The sequence below is a fragment of the Caenorhabditis briggsae genome, assembly GCF_000004555.2.
Source record: "Caenorhabditis briggsae complete genome, chrV, whole genome shotgun sequence".
Taxonomy (NCBI): domain Eukaryota; kingdom Metazoa; phylum Nematoda; class Chromadorea; order Rhabditida; family Rhabditidae; genus Caenorhabditis; species Caenorhabditis briggsae.
The window spans coordinates 4,440,320-4,459,392 of NC_013488.2; the positions used below are offsets into that span (position 1 = coordinate 4,440,320).

The 19,073-nt window shown below is 36.7% G+C and overlaps 8 protein-coding genes across 8 annotated transcripts; 4 read left to right on the plus strand and 4 right to left on the minus strand.

Annotated features, from left to right (window-relative positions):
- Window positions 1-1,342: 1,342 nt before the first annotated feature.
- Cbr-srx-66 lies at window positions 1,343-2,959 on the plus strand (the record flags this gene model as incomplete). The annotated part of the gene is made up of 4 exons (XM_045236929.1): window positions 1,343-1,542; window positions 2,117-2,337; window positions 2,390-2,762; window positions 2,806-2,959. The coding sequence occupies 4 exons, from the start codon at window positions 1,343-1,345 to the stop codon at window positions 2,957-2,959; spliced, it is 948 nt and encodes a 315-aa protein (XP_045091796.1).
- Window positions 2,960-4,872: 1,913 nt separating this feature from the next.
- On the plus strand, window positions 4,873-6,020 carry CBG01278 (the record flags this gene model as incomplete). Its single annotated transcript, XM_045236930.1, has 6 exons — window positions 4,873-4,911; window positions 4,968-5,128; window positions 5,175-5,395; window positions 5,447-5,619; window positions 5,665-5,864; window positions 5,909-6,020. 6 exons carry the CDS (start codon window positions 4,873-4,875, stop codon window positions 6,018-6,020), a joined length of 906 nt encoding a protein of 301 aa, XP_045091795.1.
- A 253-nt stretch (window positions 6,021-6,273) lies between these two features.
- On the minus strand, window positions 6,274-6,500 carry Cbr-nlp-34.3 (the record flags this gene model as incomplete). Its single annotated transcript, XM_002635994.1, has 2 exons — window positions 6,274-6,368; window positions 6,416-6,500. The coding sequence occupies 2 exons, from the start codon at window positions 6,498-6,500 to the stop codon at window positions 6,274-6,276; spliced, it is 180 nt and encodes a 59-aa protein (XP_002636040.1).
- A 1,659-nt stretch (window positions 6,501-8,159) lies between these two features.
- Cbr-nlp-34.2 lies at window positions 8,160-8,387 on the minus strand (the record flags this gene model as incomplete). The annotated part of the gene is made up of 2 exons (XM_002635993.1): window positions 8,160-8,254; window positions 8,303-8,387. 2 exons carry the CDS (start codon window positions 8,385-8,387, stop codon window positions 8,160-8,162), a joined length of 180 nt encoding a protein of 59 aa, XP_002636039.1.
- An 818-nt stretch (window positions 8,388-9,205) lies between these two features.
- On the plus strand, window positions 9,206-11,923 carry CBG01276 (the record flags this gene model as incomplete). Its single annotated transcript, XM_002635992.2, has 4 exons — window positions 9,206-9,346; window positions 9,395-9,709; window positions 11,479-11,673; window positions 11,723-11,923. 4 exons carry the CDS (start codon window positions 9,206-9,208, stop codon window positions 11,921-11,923), a joined length of 852 nt encoding a protein of 283 aa, XP_002636038.2.
- A 1,468-nt stretch (window positions 11,924-13,391) lies between these two features.
- On the minus strand, window positions 13,392-13,656 carry Cbr-nlp-27 (the record flags this gene model as incomplete). The annotated part of the gene is made up of 2 exons (XM_002635991.1): window positions 13,392-13,519; window positions 13,572-13,656. 2 exons carry the CDS (start codon window positions 13,654-13,656, stop codon window positions 13,392-13,394), a joined length of 213 nt encoding a protein of 70 aa, XP_002636037.1.
- Window positions 13,657-15,269: 1,613 nt separating this feature from the next.
- Window positions 15,270-15,508, plus strand: Cbr-nlp-34.1 (the record flags this gene model as incomplete). Its single annotated transcript, XM_002635990.1, has 2 exons — window positions 15,270-15,360; window positions 15,411-15,508. 2 exons carry the CDS (start codon window positions 15,270-15,272, stop codon window positions 15,506-15,508), a joined length of 189 nt encoding a protein of 62 aa, XP_002636036.1.
- A 72-nt stretch (window positions 15,509-15,580) lies between these two features.
- On the minus strand, window positions 15,581-17,916 carry Cbr-str-82 (the record flags this gene model as incomplete). Its single annotated transcript, XM_002635989.1, has 6 exons — window positions 15,581-15,726; window positions 15,773-16,085; window positions 16,144-16,218; window positions 16,267-16,553; window positions 17,594-17,675; window positions 17,725-17,916. 6 exons carry the CDS (start codon window positions 17,914-17,916, stop codon window positions 15,581-15,583), a joined length of 1,095 nt encoding a protein of 364 aa, XP_002636035.1.
- Window positions 17,917-19,073: the final 1,157 nt, after the last annotated feature.

The window sequence follows — 19,073 nt, forward strand, 5'->3', positions numbered from 1 at the left end:
GTCGACTATTACGTCGACTGAAAGTCGACAAAAATCGACAACGAAAAGTTCGTACGTCATCATATTCGTACTCTTCTGTCGTCGACTATTCTTCTTCGTAGATCTGAAGAAAACTCAGATTTTGAGGAAAAATAAACTTTAATATCTTATTCCAAATTGGCCAATGCCGCACAAAGAAGTTGCTGGTTAAGAGTTTTCGGTTTCATCCTGTTTCTTCGGCTATTGTTAACGATGGAGCCGCAGACACTATAATGAAGTGGTCACGCAGTTTTTATAAACCGATTCCCACCTAAACAATCTTTCCACAATTGCACTAGATTGCGTGAGCGAGAGGAAATGCAGAGCGATTTTTTGAAGAAGCGGGAATTTTTCTCTGTGAGCTCTTCAAAAATTAAAATAATTCAACGAAAAATATTTAATTTTCTGCTTACCGATCTTTCCATTTCTTCCAATTCTTTTTCGTGGTGACTGTTTAAGTGCTGATGCATCGTCGTGGTCGAAGAATGGTACTTTATGTTTCTGCCGCACAGTTTACAGATCACATTTTGGCCATTATTTTGTTTTTCGAAGTATCGCTACACCATTGATTGATTTTGTGACGAATTCATCTGCAAAAATCAAGAATGTCATAAATGAAATAGAAAAAAAACAAAAAAAAAACCCAAAAAAAAACAAGAAAAATACGGTTTTTCACCAAGTGGTTATATTCCTTTTAAGCGGTTATGCTTTCATTGCGGTTCATGTTCTGGATGGGTAATATTTTTATTGAAGTTTGAAATAACAATTTTATTGTTCCAGAATCATCGTGATGCTGTTCAACCCCGAAATGAGACGCTTTTTGAGATGCGCAAAAGAAGTGTCAGTGGAAAGTCGAGATAAAATAACTGTTATTAAAACCGGCTAACTTTTGTGTTTTTCAAAGAATCAAAAGTTGTGTTTTCTGTGTGATTAATAAAAATATGTTGAAAAATTGAGAACGTTCAACCGGAAAACAAATTATATTTTCCACTACAAAACGTTCTAAAATCAGAATGTTTTTTTCAATGAGTCAGATGAGTTCTTCACTGGTTTTTAGGCTTCCAAACGGATCCCAAAAATTGTATATGTAGTACCCAGAAATCCATAAAATGAATCACATAATATTTTTCGTAGTTGTCTCCATTTTGTTTAAAAAATCATGAAAAACAAGATAAACAACACTGTGCACAGCTCACAACAACGGAAATTCCTTGTGCCCGCCCGATTTACATAATATCCGACTGGGCGTTTTTTAGTTATTGAAATAGGATACGTCTGATAAGTATTATAACTCTATTTTCGTGATCATATTCCTTCCCAAACCATGGCCGACTTCAACCAAATCGTATACGTTTTGATGCCTGTCTCCTTGGTTGGTGCAGTTCTGAATTGGTCCAGTTTCTACAGTATCCGGAAATTGGCAAGCTTTAATCATTCCTTCGGAGTTTTGTCAGCAAATCAGGCGCTAGCAGATGCGATGCATTCGACAGTTTTTCTGCTTTATTTCTGCCCAATGGTATTACTGTAAGTTGATGATGGTATAATAGCTGGACACTGTAGATGGGTTTGAGAGGGTCCGACGGTATTCGCGGTTAAATAATGTCTAGATCGGTTTAGTCCGGATCTTATGTCATATGTATATGGGTGGTTGGTTCAGGTGTGTATATTAGCTTTATTTTTTTTCAGAACCCCTTGCCCTTACTTTCCAGACTTACCTCAAGGTTAAATGTACCTTCTAAACCAATGAACCCTAAAAACTCGATGTACCCTCGCGTACCTTGGATCCTTGGACCCAGGACCATTTCTTTATAACAAAATTTTTTATCTCTCATTTTCCCTAGCGAAGATTTTCAATAACCTGTATTAGAAGGGCTCTTTTAATAGAAGATCCCCTTAATGGAGTTTTGAACAAAACTTTCGAAAAAAAATTACCGGGAGAATAGAAGGGTTCCTCCAATTGTATTGTCCCTTTAATAGGGCCCTCAGGAGGTATTTTGGAGCAATAGACGCCCATCTAATACATGGTGTTCGCAAATATGGTTTGCTCTCTTAGCGGTTTTTTCTTTACAATCAGATCCGGGTAGTCCAAATTTTACAGGGACCAACCAACCATGAAGCACTATTCTCACATATGCGGATACCTACTACTTCTTGCCTACGAACTGTCCGTTCTCACACATTTGGCGATTTCTTTGAACCGATTCATTTCCGTTTGGTTTCCGCTATTCTACGAAAGAGCCTTTAGTGTGCGGAAAACAAAAGTGTTCATTATTGTACTCTGGATGTACAATGCGACATCGGCGACGGTGCTTTATGAAAGTGAGTGTTTTTGAAATATCCTCATAACAACTTGTAAGACATTGATTTACAGATTTCTGTCACTTTTACTTTGACGACAAAATTGGTTTTCTGACATTCAGCAACTCGGATCTTTGCTCTTTCATCGGATGGTACGGGGACTTTTTGAAGAACTGTTTTTACGTTTCCATTGTTATTTGTTTGGATGTTCTAACGGTTTACGGGGTCCGTCGACTGTCTAAGAAGCTTCAATCTGGAATGACGGATGCTGCACTCAAAAAGTTGTCGAGTCGGGATCGTCGATTCTTGAAACAGACTTTGATCCAAGGATTTGTGTTTATGCTCGAGCTAGTGACCTATTTCGTGGTCCCAACTTATTTCACAAACGATTGGATAGTATTCTTTGGAACCTCATTTGCTTGGGTTACGGTACATGTAGCTGATGGGTTAGAATATTTCAAGTTTCTCTGATAATTAAATTTCATTCAGACTCATCGTGATAATATGCAATCCCGAGATCCGTAATTTTTTATTCGGAAGTAAAATTAAAAGTTTTCAAACACGTGGCATTACTATACATCTGTCTTCAGTGGTGGCGGTGTCGTCACACCCCCCACAACAAAGATCATTATTTTCTGATTAATTTGTTTTTTTTTGGATTTCAATTCGTATTAAAAATGATTGATGAAACTTGTACCTATAATTTCGAAAACAAGGAATTATCATGATTCAGAGACTTTTCGAGGAACAACAATGTGTCATAAATCTTTTGATACGCTCAAACTTTAATCCTTGTTACTACGCAGTGATAATAAATTTGAAAAGGAGGCTACCCCATTGTTTGCTGGCTTTATAAACAGACAGATTTCGAGTTTCGAAAAAGACAGAATATTTTTTATACATAGTTTTTGTACTTTTTCCGATCAGATTACGACTACCGTAACCTAAAAGGTGAACTTACTAAAAGCGGCCGGACATCAAAAATAAATTGAGGCTAGTTCCATAAGTCACCAAATTTTCCGAAGAGTCTTTGCCTGAGCTCATAATTCCAACTTCTTAAATTTTGAAAATCAGAATTTTCGACATTCCGAAAAATACTGAAAAGGCAATTCGAACATCTCTGTGACTCTGAAATTGACCCGTCAATCGAAAAAAAAACCGAAAAACCTCTATTAGAAGGTCCCGTTAATTGTTCCAAGGTGCCGCGTTTCATAGTTCCGAGGTGGCTCCAAGGGGCCCGTCTATTGAAGGGACCATTGTTAACTTTAGAGCTTGGTTGCATGTTCTATGTATTCTGATTCAACATCACCAACTCCAAAAGATTCCAGACATGATTGTCGAAAAACATTTCCAAACTTTCTGAAAAACTTCTTTTCGTTGTACAAATACGCTTCGTGAAATGCTCCAAGATGAAGGCTTCGAACAAAATGATATCATGACAAGCAATTTTTAGAGGTAAATATTATGATTTTTATCAGGCTCCCGAAAAAAGTTAGTGACACACATCTTTTTTTTCAAAATTTCGCATCCTATTCACAAAAAAACCTTTGAAAATAACAATATTTTTCGCAAATTTACGAGTGTGTAGTATAAAACCGCAGCATTTCCTGGTTTTTTGTCTTTTGTGTGATAGAAATCTTAAAACCTATAATTATATGATCTTAAGATCTTTCGGCTCTGTATAATTTTCAAAGTACCACGATATTTGTAAAATTTCATTCACGTCATACAGAGCCATTTTTACCAACAAACAATTTCAAAAAAAATTATTTGATGTATGACAAATTTGAATAATTTTCAAACTTTCAAAATCAAAAATCTAAAAATTCTATCATTTACGAGGATAGTACAATAGTACTGACTGATATTCGACGTAATACTTATAACTGCTAATTTTCCGACTAATTTCGAGACCCGATGCTCTTGTGAGAATCTGATTTTTGGACCACTCAATTAAAAAAGTGTTAGGACAGTACATATTAGGAAGTTATCAGATTTTAAGTTCATTAAAATTTTTTTTTGATTTTCAGTTTTTTTAGTTAATTTTAACATACTTTTACGTCGGTGGTCCGCGGCCGGCCCGATTTTGAAAAGACCTTGATTTTGGGACAGTGCGTTTTTTAAATAGTTGCTTTTCGTATTGAAATTGAGTCTTAATTTTAAGTTAAACCTATAAGAATTTTTGTAAAAAAAGGGTCCTCAATTTTTTTTCACATCTAGGGAAGTTGAGCGATATTTAAATTCCAGAAATCACCAATTTCCAGTCATCCGTCCTTTTCGGTTCATTTTGTGATCTCGATTACTCACCATCCTAGAGTGAGTTCTCAAAAACTGCATGGTTTTGTATCCCATCCTCTCCCTCCCGACAACTACATTTCAGTGATTCCTAGACTGATCATACACAAAACTACCGTAACCCATTTGCAATTTGTAGGCTTGTTATTGTCGCCGAGGAAGTTTGTCGTCGTGTCGTCGAGTGTAAAGCATCGGAAATCTGTCGCGATACTTATCACTACCGTATTATTTCCGCTGTGCATTTTCTGCTAACTGAAAGCTATGGATGACATCAATCAAACTGTTTACGCTTTGTTACCTGTAAGTAGGGGAATCAGGGGAAATGGTAATGTTTCAAAAAATGCTCCGAATTTAAGATCTCGCTTATCGGCTCCGTTTTAAACTGGTCCATTTTTTGGGCGGTGCACAAACTTCAATGCTTCAATCACTCATTTGGATACTTATCAGCAAACCAGGCTATTGCGGATGCAATGCATTCAACAACTTTCCTACTGTACTTTTGTCCCATGGTCTTGCTGTGAGTCTTCAGGAGTTATCCGAAATGTTTTATCTGAAAATTTTAGCAACGAACCAACACTGAAAGCGTGGTCCCATCATTTCGGATTTGTGCTTCTTCTGTTCTATGAGCTCTCCGTGATGATTCATTTGGCAATTTCGTTGAATAGATTCACAGCTGTCTGGGCTCCATACAAATATAACACTATATTCAGCAATTTTAACACTAAAATTATAATTTTTGGAATCTATGTTTTCGTTGGCTCCGTTGCAGTTTTGTTCTATGAGAGTGAGTTGTTAGCGTAAAAATTGGCTAATTAGAGACTTTCACAATTTTCAGAATTCTGTTATTTCTACTACGACGAGAAAATTCGCTTTTTGACGTTCACAAACTCCGAATTCTGCGGATACATTGGCTGGTATGGAGACTTTTTGAAAAACTCGGTTATCGTCGCCGTCGTGGTTTCCATTGATATTTTGACAGTACTCAACGTTCGAAAAATGTCTAGAAAGGTAGCAAATGCGCTCTAGCGAACCCGGATAGAATTGGATTTTCAGGTTGTCGCAAATCTGAGTGATAGCGCACAAGACCGACTTTCCTGTCGTGAAATGCGGTTTTTGAAGCAGACGGTGACCCAAGGCGTCGTTTTCATGTCGGAACTTTTGACCTACTTTTTCGTCCCACAGTATTTTGAAAACAAATGGATTGTGTTTTTTGCCACGTCATTTGCTTGGGTGGCAGTGCATGCATTGGATGGGTAAGTAAACTTTTATGAAATTTTTCAAAACATATATATTCCAGAATGGTCGTCGTCATCTTCAATCCCGAAGTGAGAGGATTTCTCACTTGTCGAGAGAAAAAACATCGAGTATCATCAACTGCTCATACCAACCATTCTGGACTGCAAGCCTAATCAAACCATTTTCATGATTTTCACCTTTTTCCTAAACAATTGAATTTTTCAAAAATATAAAACTTTTTAAATATTTTTGTTGACAGACATGAAAACAAAATTTCAAAATAGTTAATAATTTTATTCATCAATACAAACCACAAAATTTAAAAAAATCACATAAAGAAAGATTATACATAATACAAATTATTTTCTTCATCAAGACACAAAATACATCATCAAAAGCATCAGATCATATCTCAGTAGAGCCCGTCTATTTTCCCCATCCGTATCCATATGGACGGTATCCCCATGGGCGGTATGGACGACGGAATCCTCCGTATCCACCGTATCCTCCGTATGGGCGGTCTGAAAACAATTCTTTAGGTTTAGGGACTTTTAGAGTTGAAACGCACATCCGTATCCCCATTGAGCTTCACTAACTGCAAAAAGACAGGCGATGAGGAGAAGAACAATGAAGAAGAGCTTGGCGGAAATCATTTTTTCTGAAAAGTTGAAATATGAAATGTAATCCTGGATGGAAAAAGCATAGAAAATCCAAAAGGCAACAAACGTCGAAACAAAAAAAGTTAGATATTTCTGTCCTTGAAAAAAGAGGAAACCAAAAAAAAGTGATGTGATTTTCAAAGAATCTCCTACTTCTTTTATACTACCCCAATGCCAATTAACCGCGTTCCCCAAACAGTACATCCCACTTTGTGATGACTAGAATATACGACTTTCTTGACAATCTTTGACGTGACTTGATCTTATTCGTTTTAATGTGATCTTCGACACCAAATCACAAATTTCTTGTCTCTTTGAAGTGCGTTCGGCGACTTTGATGAGACTGAACTTTCTATCGTTTTCTGATGACGTGTTGGGTGTCTATTCTTATTTTGTTTTTTGATCAGGATGGCTCAGAATCTCTGAATATATCATCTTCAGGATAGTCCTCTTGGAGGTCAAAAAGCTGAAAACCTTGCTTCAAATTTCGGATCTAGTAGCATTAACCTTGAAGAAGGGGAGATTGGAAAATTTTCAAGGTTTTTTTTTCGAGAGTGTGAATTCTGACGTGACAGTGTACAGTGATCGGTGTTCGTGGCAACCGTGACGCTTTCATGTGTGACATTCGTCGACGGTGCAACTTCAGCCTCTGTAGATCAGATGGTAACCCTTCAACAGAGGACCCACAAGTTCGAAAACAAGAACGCTCATAGTTTCGTCCAAGTTAGTTTGTATGAACGAATACATATTTGAGAAACTTATTCTTCAATGTCCCCTCGCTTCTTTAAATCATTTGTTTTCGTTGGAAAGACTCCTACAAATAACTGTAAACTATCAATAACAAAATATATCTCCCTTATCTTCCTTATATACAAAACGCTAGAAGTGTATGTTGGTCCTCATGTCACGCTGTCCGGTTTTGAAACGCTAGAAAAATAAGTGTAGATTACGTGACCCTTTAAAAAACTCGAGAAGCGAAGAGACGAACCATTAAAAACTAGATTAATTCGTGCCGAAGGCGCACCGGCTTGTATATAAAACGCTACACGCATCTGTTTGTCCCTCTGTCAGCCTGTGGGCTTTTGAAAAACTTAAAATAATAAAAATAGCTTTACGTGACCCTTTTGAACGAATATCAACTGATAATATTTATTTTTCTCAATTTCCGGTTATTCGGTTTCCTGACAGACTTTGTAATATTTTTAACTTTTCATGAAACGCTTCATTTTTGACTTCCAATTTTCATTATCAATTATCAATTTCTTTCAATTTTTCAAGAATACTGTTCGGTTTGATTCCAGTTAAGTACTACAATATAATATTTGGATTCCAAGAAAATTACGATTTTTCAATCTGTACCTGTTTTTCTCTTTTTTCATGTGCGTTTTAATTTATAGGGCTTTTCTTGACCTTATGTTTTCTGCTAGGAGAGAAAGACAGTAGTAATATTCACAATATCAAATCTGACGAATTTGTCTAAAAAAGTGAATATTTTTGCGAGGACCCGAAATTATTTAATACATACGAATAAAGAAAGATTATAATACAAAGCATTTCATTCATCAATACACAGAAATAAAAAATCAAAACATCAGATCATATATATATATATATATATATATATATATATATATATATATGAGTACATCCCGTCTATTTTCCCCATCCGTATCCATATGGACGGTATCCCCATGGGCGGTATGGACGACGGAATCCTCCGTATCCACCGTATCCTCCGTATGGGCGGTCTGAGAACAATTGAATCAGCTTTGGATACTTTCAGAGCGAAAACTTACATCCGTATCCCCATTGAGCTTCAGTAACGGCGACAAGACAGGCAATAAGGAGAATGACGAGGAAGAAGAGCTTGGCGGAAATCATTTTCTGAAAGTTCGGAATTTGGTAAGTCGAGGAAAACCCCAAATTTATAAAAGTATAGATTCTGAAACAACATGATGTCCTTGAGAAAAAAGAGGAAACAAAAAAGTGATGTGACTTTTAAAAGAATCTTCTTCTCCTTTTATACCACCTGAGACATGACCTTGTTTACCAAATTGTTGCGTCCCATTTCGTGTCGACAAGGAATGAATACGATTTTTCTGTTGATCTTTGACGTGATCTGATCTTCTTGTTCTTGCCAAATAGAAACCACAATTTCTTCCTCGTGTTTCTGAATCAGGTGTTCGCCGATTTCGATGTGTCTGAACTTGAGTGTATTCTTGGAAGAGAACTTTCCAGAAGCCCACCGTATACAAGAACTCTGAGCTCAATTATCTCGGTTCCTATGAGAGATATCGAAAAATTGTCAACTGATAAATTATTGGTTATAACATGATCAATAATATATAAGTTAACATTTTTATATCTTTTGAGGGAACCGAGATAATTGAGGGCAAAGTGCCGTGTAGGGCGGGCTTCTATCAGAACAAATACAGTATTCGATTTGTCTGAAAAATCTGAACCTGAGAAAATTTGATTTTCAAGAAACCCATACAAACATTCTCTCAATCTTCTGAATATATGTAGCTTCCAGGATTTACCACGTCTACCCCCTATTGGGAGTGGTTGACTATCATCTATTAGAATCTATGAAGGATTGTCTATAGCCTCTCGAAAGATTAAAATCGAGATCATTTGGTTTTGAAATTATTTTTCTCGCCACATGAACGCATATTCCATCTAGCTAGTGAAAACAGAACATGTCGAAAACTCTCAAAATGCGTTGTCGAACCTTCCCGAGACGGCGCTCCGTTCTCCTGTTATTCTCGATTTTGTTCGTAATATTTTACATCGTAAACTTCATTTTGAGCACACTTTCCAATATTTCAATGTATTCTTGTGTGAGTTTTTATTCTTTTGGTGCTCATATTTTTGTTAATTGTTTTCAGACCATCCCCTTTGAGGGCAAAGATCCCAATGTGTTTGGTTATCTGTGTGCAGTTGATCGGTGCGTTTACGAATTCTTCAAAGATACCGAACACGACAAATTTGAACTGATGTGGCGAAAATTGCCGGATTCGCTGAATTGGTGTTCAACGAATGCGCAGATGAGCGTGACAAAATTCACATCCAAGAAGGAAGTTGTATTGTTTAAGGTCAAGAATATGATGGAGAGGAAAAAGAAAAATGAAGCCGGTAACACCTGTACCGCTGTTGTGATATCCTTTGAAGATGATCGATCTTTGAAGGATATTGATCTGGAAGTGAGTAGAGAGTTAATTGGATTTTTGATGGGGGCATATGTCAGTTTACGGCGACATTGTATATTTCCTGGCCGTCGGTTTCGAAGGTTTTGATGTACTGAACAGTTCAGATTATACAAAAGATATGTTTCATACAGTACCCAGTTTATCAAAACGGCCCGAATAAGCACTTAAAGGAGGCCAGACACCAAAAAAAGTTTTCCTGATATTTTGCATAGAGAACCCCCATGAGGGGTTGAATTCCTGACAGGCAGCTCAGGAGCACAGCGCCGCTACCGGCTGAGCTACGGGGGCGCGAAGGCGCCTGACGACCGATGGTCTACATAAGCGCGGCGCGATTTCGTCCCCCGAACTGTCCCCCGAAATTTTTGCTGTCTAGCCTCCTTTAAGTAAGAGTTGTGTCATTAAAAACCGCTTCTGTTGGATTTGTACTAAAAAATTGTCAATTACACAACTTTAAACTTTGAGTCAATGTGTCTCGGTTCCTGTGATAGGTATTAAATAGTAGCCAACTAACAAAATATTCATTATCATATCGAAAACAATTTGTCAGTTTATCACTTTTTGATATCTTGTACAGGAACCGAGATAAATTGGCACAAAGTCTATTACAATGTTTACGTATTTTCTAACCGTCAGCATTGACCAATTTTTTCTCAGTTCCTGTAAAAGATATCACAAAACTTCTAACGGCAAAAATGTTTGACGTGATATCAGAAACATTTTATTATTTGTCAATTTTTTGACATCTTAAACATAAAACGAGCTGATTAGGTTCAAAGGGACAATTTTTTTTAAATGTGTTTCACATATTTCAATTGAGGTGTTTTTAAACGTGAAGAAAATATTTATTTGTTATAATAGAAATCCACGTGGCAAAAAATTTTCAAAAAATTTAAATTCTCCACCAAAAAAAGCGACGTAAAAACCCACGACCCTCGATGGCCCATTGACCTCAGGAAGAATACTATAAAGGAGGAGAGTAGTGGAGAGAAGAATTAGTTCTCCCTTTTTCTGAGCCCCAGAGAGGGGAATCGGGGAGGGATTCGGGACAAGGAGCCGGAATTCTGGAGGCCGGGTCTTGAAGCCCGGATTCTGGAGATCGGGTTCTGGAGCCCGGGTCAGGATCCCAGGTTCTGGAGTCCGCATGGAGCTGGTTCTCGCTTTCTGGATATCCTTGCTCACGTCAGTTGCGTGAGCATTCTACTGAACCACCGATGTTGGAACATGGAGCTGGAGCCATGACCATTGGAAGAAGAACTGGATCGGGAGACAGATCAAATTCAGGTGTAGAGGATCTAGTAACAAGCGCGATACTCTGAAGAAATCTACTGTGAAATTCAAGATAATATGTTCAAACTCCTGGAACTGAAATCAGACAATTCGTGCAGTGGAATGATCTACGAAAAACATGATCATTTGGATCGCTTCTGATGGTTCAGACTGAAAATAAGAAAAAAAATTAGTTCTTGAACTTACCATTTCCTTTGAAGTTATCATTCTTATTATATAAGATTAAAAATCAATAATAAATTGTGAATCTAACTTCAATAAAAGAACAACTTTGAGTCAATGAGTATCTCGATCCCTTTGATAGATATCAAAAAATAGTTAACTTATATTTACTATGATATCAAAAGCATTTTGTCAGTGAACCATTTGTTGCTATCTCCCAAAGAAAATGAGATATATGGAGCATAAATTGACGATTTGCTGCCGCTACTTACTGAGCTACGCTGTAGACCTTAAAATAAAAAACCCATTTCCAGCGAGTCCTGAAAACCTGCACCATACATCATATTGATCTTTCCTCGTCGAGAGTTCAAGGATTAGCAAATGTGCTCAAATCTTTCAACACCGAAGTCATCGATCTTCTCATAGTGGGACCATCCAAAGCATCTTCCTACCTTCTTTTCCAACAATTTCTAGGACAATATTATGATTATCTACCAACAGTTTGTCAGGTTAGATCTGCCTAGATGCGTCTGAAATTTTAATCTTCCATATTTCCAGGTGAATTTCGCTCACTCGCTTCCCCGTGCTCGCGAGGAGAATGGTTTCATGGAGTCTATTCAACGACTTCGATCCGAGAAAAAATTCCTGCTGATAGGAGCCAGCAAGGATCGTACTGATATGCATTTGAACCTATTTTTTGAAAATATGGACGAGCAATACTGTAGGAATCGGTACTTTAGGTACTTGTCGTATTTTTAATGAATCTTTACTCTTTTTTGTTGTATTTTTTGCTCTTTGTTCTATTGACTCTCTAAAAAACCTTCCGTGTCCAAGACAGAAGGTTCTAGAAAACTGAATTTTGGAGTGATGAAAAAAGGAAAAAAAAAAGAAAAAAGTTGAGAATTTGATTCGGAGATATAAACAAAACTGGTTCTGACCGTTTTTGGTAAACATTAATTACTATTTTTTTTTCTGATAAGAGAAGATTTGATTTCTGATCATAAATAGGGGAAGTTATCTCATGTGACTTTGAGAAAAATGTGTGTTGTTGGATTAAATTAACAGTGATCAGACAAGATATACAGGTCTAGAAAAAAAAAAGAAAAAAATGTGATTGATAATCAGTAGGCCGCGGACATCGGGATGTTTGCATTCACAGTTAATCGTTTGTTGAGCTACACGGTTTCACAAATTCCAGAGACAATTCCCGGAGTTTGTGTGGAAATTTTTTTTAAACCTAGTCTGTCCGCACATTTTTTGAGAAGCTTGAAAATTTATTCCGAATTGATGTGACCCTATGAAAAAAAAAGTGAGATGCGGAGCGACGAACAATATGAGGAATAGTGCGAATCGAGCCGAAGACGCATCAGCCAGATGTTTGAAGCGCGAAAGGTTAGGCAAACAGCCTGTTGTGTACATACTTGTAACGGGCCCGTCATTTCACAAGTTTTGAAAATTTCAAAAAACAAATAAGGGGGGACCCTTATGTGATTTTTTTCCATCAAAAATTTTTTTCGAGTTTTTCCGATCTTTTTACATCACAGACAAACAATCCAAAAAACAAAAAAAAAATGAAGAAAATTATATTGAGAGTTTAAAATTTGGTTCAACAATTTTGATACCGAGCCTTCCCGTCCGGGCCCGAGCCTCAAAAATTTTCTCCCTGCCAGGGCCGGAATTTTACAATTATGGTTATGCAGAAATTTCCGAGATTTAAGGGCTAAATTGGTCTAAACACCTGAATTGAGCAATTTCGGTTTAGTTTAAAGATGTGAGGATATGAAAAAATGTTTTCTCGAAATTTTTTATATAAACCCCTCGAGGAGTTGAACTTGTGGACCCAACACTGGAGGTGCCGCGTTGCTACCAACAGATCTACGATGGTGCAACCTACTCGGCATCTATTAAACACGATAACCATGCCCACACTAATTACTGTACACCGTCCCGTCAAAATACATACAGTAATTCCAAGATAAAGTCCAGAAAATTTAGATATTTCAATTTTTTTTCTTGAAAAACACCAAGAACAAAAAAAAACACAATTTTGAAGTTCAAAAATCGTTCATTTTCGATTATTAATTATCATTTTTACAAAGCATTCAAAAAGCAAAGCAAAAAAATTTGCAAAAATTGGAATGTTTAAGGCATGGTATAGCAGTAAGGCTCATGGTATTGATTGATCGGTAGCACAATTTAGATTATTTGACTAGGGGTCATTAGTTGTTTATTTTCCCCATCCGTATCCTCCATATCCTCCCATTCCGTATGGTGATCCCCACATGCGGCGACGCATTCCGTATCCTCCCATACCGTATCCTCCCATTCCATATCCACCGTATCCTCCGTATGGCACTGAAACAGACATAATATATAAAAAATTTGAGACAATTTTGGATAAACTCACTTCCACCGTATCCCCATTGAGCTGAGGCGGCCATGAAGCAGGCCAAAAGGACGAGAAGAATCAAGAGAGAAGAAGTAGAAATCATTATTTTGTATTGAGAACTTGTAAGTTTTCTGTCTTATTTCGTTTACCTAGGTTCCTTATATACCAAATTTGAGAGTATCTCTTACCATCTCGGTTTCTCGACCCGAGAGATGATATCATAAAGGTTATACCGTTTTCCTCTTTATCCACTCTCTTCAATCGCCACACTATTTTCTTATACGTCAAACACATTGGAATTGGTCATCTAGAGGGGGATGGCAATGACTGTATGTGTGTTGTGTTCCCCAAACAGAATGATACATCTTCGAAATTTTGTCTTCTATGATCTAGACGTCATCTTCGGGGAATAACATAGAAGAAGTTTTTTCTTGGTAACGGTGGTGATATGGACTTGAAGATCAATCGGGGAAGAAAACTAGAAGACGTCAAAGATCAAAGTGAGGGAAAAGTCGTATAATTTGGTGGGACGTAGTATTTGGTGAACAGGGTCAGGGCTTGAAGAGGTATAAAAGAAAGATGCAAATCTGAGGAAAATCACATCACTTTTTGATTTTCTCTTTTCTAGAATTTTCTAGAACGATTTGTCTTAAAGTAAAGTAGAATTATTCAGATTTTTGGAACTAAACAGCCTAAAAATCAAAATAGAAGGTATATTTTGCATGCTTGATTTAATTGAGAGCCCTTATATGTATATGTTTAAAAATTCCGCAATTCTGAAGTTTCTGAAAGATTTAGCTCGTAAAAATGGAATACTCAGAATTTTAGAGCTAAAAAATTTAGGGATATGGGGAGATTCCGAAAATCTGAATTTTACAAAATCGAAATATTCAGAAATTCCAATGTTTGGAAAATTTGGATATTACGAATTTCCGAAAATTTCAAAATTGGAAAATGCCGAAATTCAGAAATGCCGAAGTTCCAAAAACCGGAATATTCTGAAATTCCAAATTTTGAAATTTCGAAATTTTCAAAATCCGAGTATTCCGAAATTCCGAAGTTTAGAAAAACGAAATATTCTGAAACGCCGAAATTCCAAATTTTTCAAAATCGAAATATTCCGAAAATCCGAAACTTCGAAGTTTTGAAAATTGGAATTTTTGAAATCGAAATGTATCAAAGTTTTTTTTAATCGGGGAATTCCGAAGTTTCCAAAATTTGAATTTTCGACATTCGGAAAAAAAAATCTGCTCCCTTCAATAAAATCTTCAGACCAATTTTTTCCCTCAAAATTCGGAACATCTTTGAAATAAATCTTTCGAAAATCCAATTTCCGACCTTCAAACAACAATATCTCACATTTCAATCTCCAGTTTTTTTGTAGAATTCTTTTTTTTTTCAAATTTTCAAAGAAACATTCATTCCATTGACCAAACTGACTATCTGGAAATCCAGTTCCATTTTTCTCATTTTTAATTTTTTTTGAACACGATAATTCATTTTTGACCCACTAGATAGCCATCACGTCATCAGGTTTTGAAGGTCAAGTTAGAACCATGGCAATTTTTTCAGACAAACAAATTTTCTTTTTTCTCAAAGTTTTTCTCTGCTGAGAATTCAAAGATTGTATCACCTCGCTTTCCTTCAAGGTCATTTGTTCATGAATGACCAACCACGTCTTCTAAATCAATTTAATTAAAATACCAATTTCAGAAAATGATTTCCGCCAAACTTTTCTTCCTTGTCGTCCTTCTCATTGCCTGCCTTCTGGCTGTGGCTGAGGCCCAATGGGGGTATGGATATGGATGTAAGCTAATAGAAAAACTGAGTTTTTAGAAAAAATATTAAAAATTCTAGACCGTCCATACGGATACGGAGGATACGGAGGAGGCTGGCGCCGTCCATACTACCGCCCATGGGGATACCGTCCATATGGATACGGATGGGGAAAATAGATCCTTGATTTACAAAAATAATGTATCATATATTTATTCAATGAAACTGAATTGAGCCATTTTTATTTTCTTTTACATTTGACTGTCCATCCGAGCCAACGGAATCGATTCAACACTTTTTTCACTAGAAACATTTGCATTTATAGTGTTCGGAGGCACATGGCCACCTGTTGAAAACATTGAACTGCTTTGAGCGTATTGGGACAATCCGAAGAGTTCTGAAAAATGTAAGGTTCGAAAAAATGCTTATCAAAAAACACTTACTGAGAACTCCTCGATAGTAGTCCTTAATAATTATCGTCGTTGCAATTGCGTCAAAAACTGGATAAAATGGAATTAGAATACAAATGTAGTTTGTATAGGGTTCCGGAGAAATATAAAGTGCAGGACATAAAAATAGAAAAAGCATGGGTACTGTATTCCCCAAAAATGGGATACTAAACTGAGTGAGCAGTGCGAAAAACAGCTGACGTTCTTGTCTTTGAAGTTGTCTAGATTTCTGGGCGAGACTAATAGTAGATTGAATTTTCAGCCATGTTTTGATGCCACAAATCATGGAAATTGTCATTGGGATGCTCTGAAATGATATTAGGATTCTCCAAAGTCTTTGGGATTCTCAAAAACCAAACACATACCGCACAAAAAATCAAGTACAATATCATAACGATGTCTTTATAGTTGATTTGAACTTTTCCATTTGTGTCTAATTGCTGAAACTAGAGGTTCCCTAATTACAGGTTCCGAAATTTCTGACTCACAGCATAAGTGACGAGTGTAAATGCCATATCAGTGACATTCCTGCCAAATCTATCCATTACTGCTTCTTCTAACTCTTTTGGATGATCTCCATGGTTTGCGAAAACCAAGATGGCCACTAAGAACCAATTTAGGAAGAATAGGGTAGTGGCGGATACCCAAACAATATGACATCGCCCCTTGAAATATTTTTCGCGTAGATAATTGAAGCTAGCGACGGATAAATAACGGTAGATGAATTGGACAGATAGGACCACTTGAATGCAGCCGAAGACGGAACAGAAGGTAACTGAAAGTTTGGACATGACTTAATAAGAATAGGCATAGCCTAAATAAGCTTGAGCATGAAGGGGAGATGAAACTGTTAGCAAAAGTAGGAGGTGCCGCGCCAAAACGGCGTAGGCTAACAGGTCGCCGCGCCTCATCAATTCAAACAGCTGGCTGCTGCGCCTTCGGCGTGATTTTATCTAGTTTTTCACTGTTTCGTCGCTCAGCTCCTCACGTTTTTTTAAAGGGTAGCGTAAATCTATACTTATTTTTCCAAGCGTTTTCAAAAGTGGACAGTCTGGCATCGGGACCAACAGACGCGTCAAGCATTTTATATTCAAGGAAGATAAGACGTTGCGTGGGCCGACAAGTCAAGTTTTCCATCGCGTAGCTTAGCTTTTGGCGTTACTGTACCCTGAATATTTAGGATCCGGGTTAAACCACCCAAATGGCTTTTCTAGAGAAATCACATCAAAAGTTTGTTGTTAATGTCAAATCACCCTTTGAATTTCATCAAAAATATATGTCTAGGTTCAACGCCTCGAGAGGTTCAAAGGAAATAAATTATAGAGAACAAACATCGTTCTTGAAGTTTGACTTTCGTAAGCTCCCCGAGGAGTTCAACTTGTGTTTTCACCGTTGGAAGTGTTGGGTTGCCACCAGCGACTGATGTCATAAATTAAATCGGCACGATAGCCACGATCTGTGTCTTAACTGTTTACTGTACACCGTAACGTCCATACGCATACCGTAGCCCCAAAAAATTCCGAAAAATCTCCTCTCTCCCCTTTTCAATAAACTTACAAGGCTTGTTTTATGATTACCGTAGGTTTAAGCTTAATAAGTATAGTCTTACGCTAAATGAGTTCAATCTCAGGATTTAAGGGCAAAGAATTTAGAAGGTACAAAGATTTTGGAGTCATTGGGGTACAAAGCGATTTAGTGTTACAAAATATCTGAGAAATTTTGAATTTTTACCCCCGAGTTGTGGATTTTGAACCCTTAAATCGTTTTGTATCCCGATCATGTCTATGTGCTAGCTTAGTGAGTCTTGTTTCTTACCTATCAAAATTTGCGATAACTCCTGGTACTGCACCAAATGCGTTGTGAAAAGAAAATAGTTATAACCGAACACAAAATAGCTCTGAAAAATGTTCAGCTTACTTCTTTTTTCTTCAAGATTTCATACTCACCGGCAGAACTAAAATATCAATGGATGAGTAGACCACATATAACCCAGCCATGACTCCCATAAGAATTCGATAAGACCCATATTCGGGTCTTGAAAATTTTCCAATGATGTACATCAGGAAAATATTGCAAGAGAAGGATAACATCGAGCCGGTGAGACCGATGTATTGAGGAAGTTCGAGTCTTGATTGCATTTTTCTGAAGAATATTTTTTGAAAATTATAAAAAAATCGAAAAAAAGGCTAGGAAATGATAGGCTTTGACAAGATTTTCAGAAACCGGAAATGCCAAAAAATTCGGTTTTTGATTTTTGAATTTTTTTTCTAAATATTTTCACAGCCATGACACAGATCAGAGGCCGTATTCATGAACATTTTCCTTGGAAAATCGTTTTCTTTCCAAAAATCAACTGAATAGACGTGAAAATCGTTTTCTTTTTGGAAAATCCTTATATTTTCATGAAATAGGTATAATAATCTCGATTTATGTTTACAGTCAATTTTATGAATTTTTGGATTTTAAAAAAGTTCTATTTTGATAGAAAATACATTATTATCTAGTTTTAAACCCGAAAATGGCTCTTTTCTAGTTTAGAGGTCCCAAAAAATTTAGAGGTCCGGAAAAAAATTAGAGGTCCCAAAATAAAATAGAGGTCCCAAAAGTAATTAGAGGTCCCAAAAAAGTTTAGAGGTCCCAAGAAAAAATAGAGGTCCAAAATACGAAAAACGCGCAGATGTTGGAATAATGTATTAGTATTTGAACTGTGCGAGTAGTTTGAGTTTTAGGATCTTATAGGATGACATGACTACTCCTAACAATTTTAGCTCCAATTCTCTCGCATCTTGCCGATGAACCCAATTTACATATGAGGAAAATTTGGGCAATACAGTAATCACTCCGTGATTATGCTGTCTCTCAGGCTTAGATAATTGTCAGAAAATATGCATTCCTAAGCCTATTAGAAGTATAAATATATCATCAACAATTATTTTGCTATAAGACCTCAAAACTTTAAATTCTTACACAATTCAAATTTTAGTACATTATTCCGGTATCTGTGCATTTTTAAGTTTTGGACCACTATTTTTTCTTGGGACCACTAAACTTTTTTGGGACCTCTAATTTTTTTGGGACCTCTATTTTATTTTGGGACCTCTAATTTTTTTTCGGACCTCTATTCTTTTTTGGGACCTCTATTCTTTTTTGGGACCTCTAAACTAGAAAAGAGCCCCGAAAATTGCTGCTCTTTAACTTAAAAACTATGTTTTTTGACATAAATCACTTGATTGGATAGAGCTAGAAATTTTAAGTACTGTCCCCAAATATGAGAAATTTTCAGTCCATAGTTTTT